A 2,837-nucleotide genomic window follows, 5' to 3' on the forward strand; every position below is an offset into this window, starting at 1 on the left:
AATGGTGCACCATTTGTCATGAACAACACCCCCTTGCACTCTAACCAGAAGAAAACTTGCCTGTACAAGAAGGCGACTCATTTGAAGTGCCAAAACCGACCCATCATTCACTTACGGCTCATGGTAAGAAGGCCGCGAAAAAAAAAAATGAAGAGTTCTTGCAAAAGTGATTGTATAAAACATATGGGAGAATTTCCTCGCCAATGGGCATTAAGTTTGAAGCGGGACATGGCTACACTTGAGGGTGCAGATTCAATCGAACAATTATATTTCAGATAATGACATGTAGCGTGATGGGTTGAGTTAAAAATTTAAACATAAATTTTTTTATTAATGTTTTTAATATCAATTGTCCGGGCAATTCGTTTACGGGTGAAAATGACTTAGACAGTTATTCACTAAGACAATAATTATACGTTTACCCAATTGCCTGAGCAATCATTGACTTAGCGGATAGAGTTACCTTGAGAACTACAAAATCCGAACTTGAAATCTCTTCCCGTATTGGGAAGAAAAGAGGCAGTAGATCTGTAGCAAATTGAATGTAAGTCAGACCTAAACACACATAAATGTTTGGTGGAAGGAAACCAATAAAACTGATTCCCGTACAAATGTTTTTGTAGGTAACACAGCACCACTGAAGAACAACGATGGTACAGCCTGTACGGGCTAAAAGCATTGGTCACTCAAATTAGCAGAAGGCTAAAAGCATTTATCAGATACATCAGAAAGCATGTAGTTTACGGACATTTTAACAGTGGTTCTGGGAGGGCTATAACTTTTAGACAAGAGCAGAGGTGATCATCCGTAAAATGGGGTAATGTTTTTCCATGAAATCACCAAAAGTGATTTTAGGGAAAAGCATACACTAATAAGTGATTCTGACCAAAAACTAAACTCCTAACGAAATTTAGAGCCTGTAAGACATAAGTTTCCACAAGCTCAACCTTTTGTAGCGATTGCTACAGTGCAAATGCCAGATCTAGACTTCAGCTATTACTAGTAACCATAGCACTACCTCCACTAAGAGGAACGCTGCTTTCATCCATAATATACCAATCAAGCAATGAATAAATCTAGGCTAAACACAACTTGAAAGACATAGCTTGAGAACTGAAGGGCAAATATCCGTCGCAACAAAAATATTGAATGTCTCAAAACATTCAGAATTACAAAGTTCATACCATGTCTAAAAATCCCTTAAGAAAATGCATAACCAAAACTATTAGAGATACTGAGCTACATTCATAAAGACAACCCTTTAACTGCTCACTTCTTATCACCACCAGACCTGCACACATAACAAAACATAAGGCAAATCAATCATGTAACATCACATTACCTCACCAACTCGCGGTAAAAAAGCACAAGATTTGCACAAACTATTTACTCATAGAGATCAGCAGATTTCAGGAAAAAGTCTACAATTAGGCAACAGTGTTTTTAAGAAACAAAACAAATTTCAATCAACGCCATTTTGAGTGACAACACAATCGACTAGTCTAATTAAAAAGCCAACATCGGGCATCACAAACAGACTGTAACAGCTTAAGTTGAAAGCACAAACAAGCTATCACCTTCCACCAACAGAACAGACACATAAATGTCAGTATATGGGGCTTGAGACAGTGCTAAGAACAATAAACAGTCTGTTTATAGCATACAAATTTCATAATCTATTGTAAAGATGTCATGATAAAGATTCTAACTACTCGGTTTTCATAACAATGGGTCATAATTATTGCAGTTTTCGTAGATTTCCACAAAGTTTACACAACTATGCATAAATATTAGTACACATTCATAAACAAACGACCTCAAAAGCTAATCATATCCAAAAATGCAACCATTTCAACAGAACCAGAAGCACAAGCTAACCCACAAAGGCAAAAAACCGAAGATTATCTCACCTCATCTTGCGGAGAACGTTAGACATCTCCTCTCTCTTCTTCTTGGCCCTCTTGTGAGTACCCAACTTTCGCTTGGCCACCTTAAGAGCACGCTTGTCCTTCCCGACCTTCAAAAGCTCCGTAATCCTCTTCTCATAGGGAGCAAATCCCGCAACTTCCCTGATCAAGTTCCTCACGAAATGCACCCTCTTGCTTGTTTTCTACATCCCAAAGCCCACAAATCACACAAATCAGAACATTATTCACACAAATCAAAAACCCCAAATCAAACCCAAAACCAAAAATTTCCACAGAAATCATGAACAATCAATGGAACTTTAAAAAGGGAAGAGAAATTACCCCCTTGCGGTCAGATGGGCGAGGAGGCAATTCACGCTTGGTGACGATGTGGCCTTTGTTGAGGCCGACGAAGATCCCACTCTTGGGGGCGGCGGGAGCCATTTCCTGCAAGAACAGTTGCAATATTCAATCAAATGTTCCAATAAGAACAGATTAATGGAGGAGTCCTAATTAGGATCGGGAAATTTGAGCTGGATTGGTACCTTAGCTCTGCTCGGATAAAACCCTAGATCCTGGCGGTAGAGAGAAGGCGCTGCTAAACCGAGTCTGCTTACAGACTAAAACCCTAGTGATTCAGTCCTTTAAATACTGCGTGGTCTCCCTGTTTTTTATTCGGCACGACGTACTTGGATTCCGAGACTGCGTCGGCCCACGTTTTATAGGTTTTGTGTTACGGGTGGAACCGTTTGTGGGGCTTTTGGGCCCAGAAAATGTTGGCGACTAGGCCCAGAGAATACATGGGTTTCAATTTTTTGAAAGCTATTGCTAATGAACCCAACAATTTGATCATTAGTTCATTATCATTCAAAAAACAAATTATTCTGATTCTTCACTTTTATGCATTTACTAAATGTTTGGACCCAAAAT

At 39.2% G+C, this 2,837-nt stretch overlaps 1 protein-coding gene and 1 long non-coding RNA gene across 2 annotated transcripts; one reads left to right on the forward strand and one right to left on the reverse strand.

Annotated features, from left to right (window-relative positions):
- The first annotated feature begins 714 nt into the window (after positions 1-714).
- LOC126594058 (uncharacterized) lies at positions 715-1,222 on the forward strand. Its single transcript, XR_007613112.1, has 2 exons — positions 715-807; positions 1,013-1,222. It is a non-coding gene; the product is annotated as an uncharacterized LOC126594058 (long non-coding RNA).
- LOC126594057 (60S ribosomal protein L36-3-like) lies at positions 1,083-2,590 on the reverse strand. Its single transcript, XM_050260260.1, has 4 exons — positions 2,453-2,590; positions 2,250-2,354; positions 1,911-2,110; positions 1,083-1,291 (listed from the first exon to the last, which is right to left on the reverse strand). The coding sequence occupies exons 2-4, from the start codon at positions 2,349-2,351 to the stop codon at positions 1,270-1,272; spliced, it is 324 nt and encodes a 107-aa protein (XP_050116217.1). The 5' UTR covers positions 2,352-2,354; positions 2,453-2,590; the 3' UTR covers positions 1,083-1,269.
- Between the last annotated feature and the right edge of the window lie 247 nt (positions 2,591-2,837).

This window comes from Malus sylvestris, chromosome 12 (assembly GCF_916048215.2).
Source record: "Malus sylvestris chromosome 12, drMalSylv7.2, whole genome shotgun sequence".
NCBI lineage: Eukaryota > Viridiplantae > Streptophyta > Magnoliopsida > Rosales > Rosaceae > Malus > Malus sylvestris.

What these genes read in the sequence shown, in the direction of transcription:
- LOC126594057 (XM_050260260.1), bottom strand. Translation starts at nt 2,351, where the DNA reads ATGGCTCCCGCCGCCCCCAAGAGTGGGATCTTCGTCGGCCTCAACAAA. An exon ending in GCCCATCTGACCGCAAGGGG is followed by an intron (nt 2,111 to 2,249) that starts GTAATTTCTCTT and finishes TTTGGGATGTAG; the next exon opens with AAAACAAGCAAGAGGGTGCA. An exon ending in AACGTTCTCCGCAAGATGAG is followed by an intron (nt 1,292 to 1,910) that starts GTGAGATAATCT and finishes TTATGTGTGCAG; the next exon opens with GTCTGGTGGTGATAAGAAGT.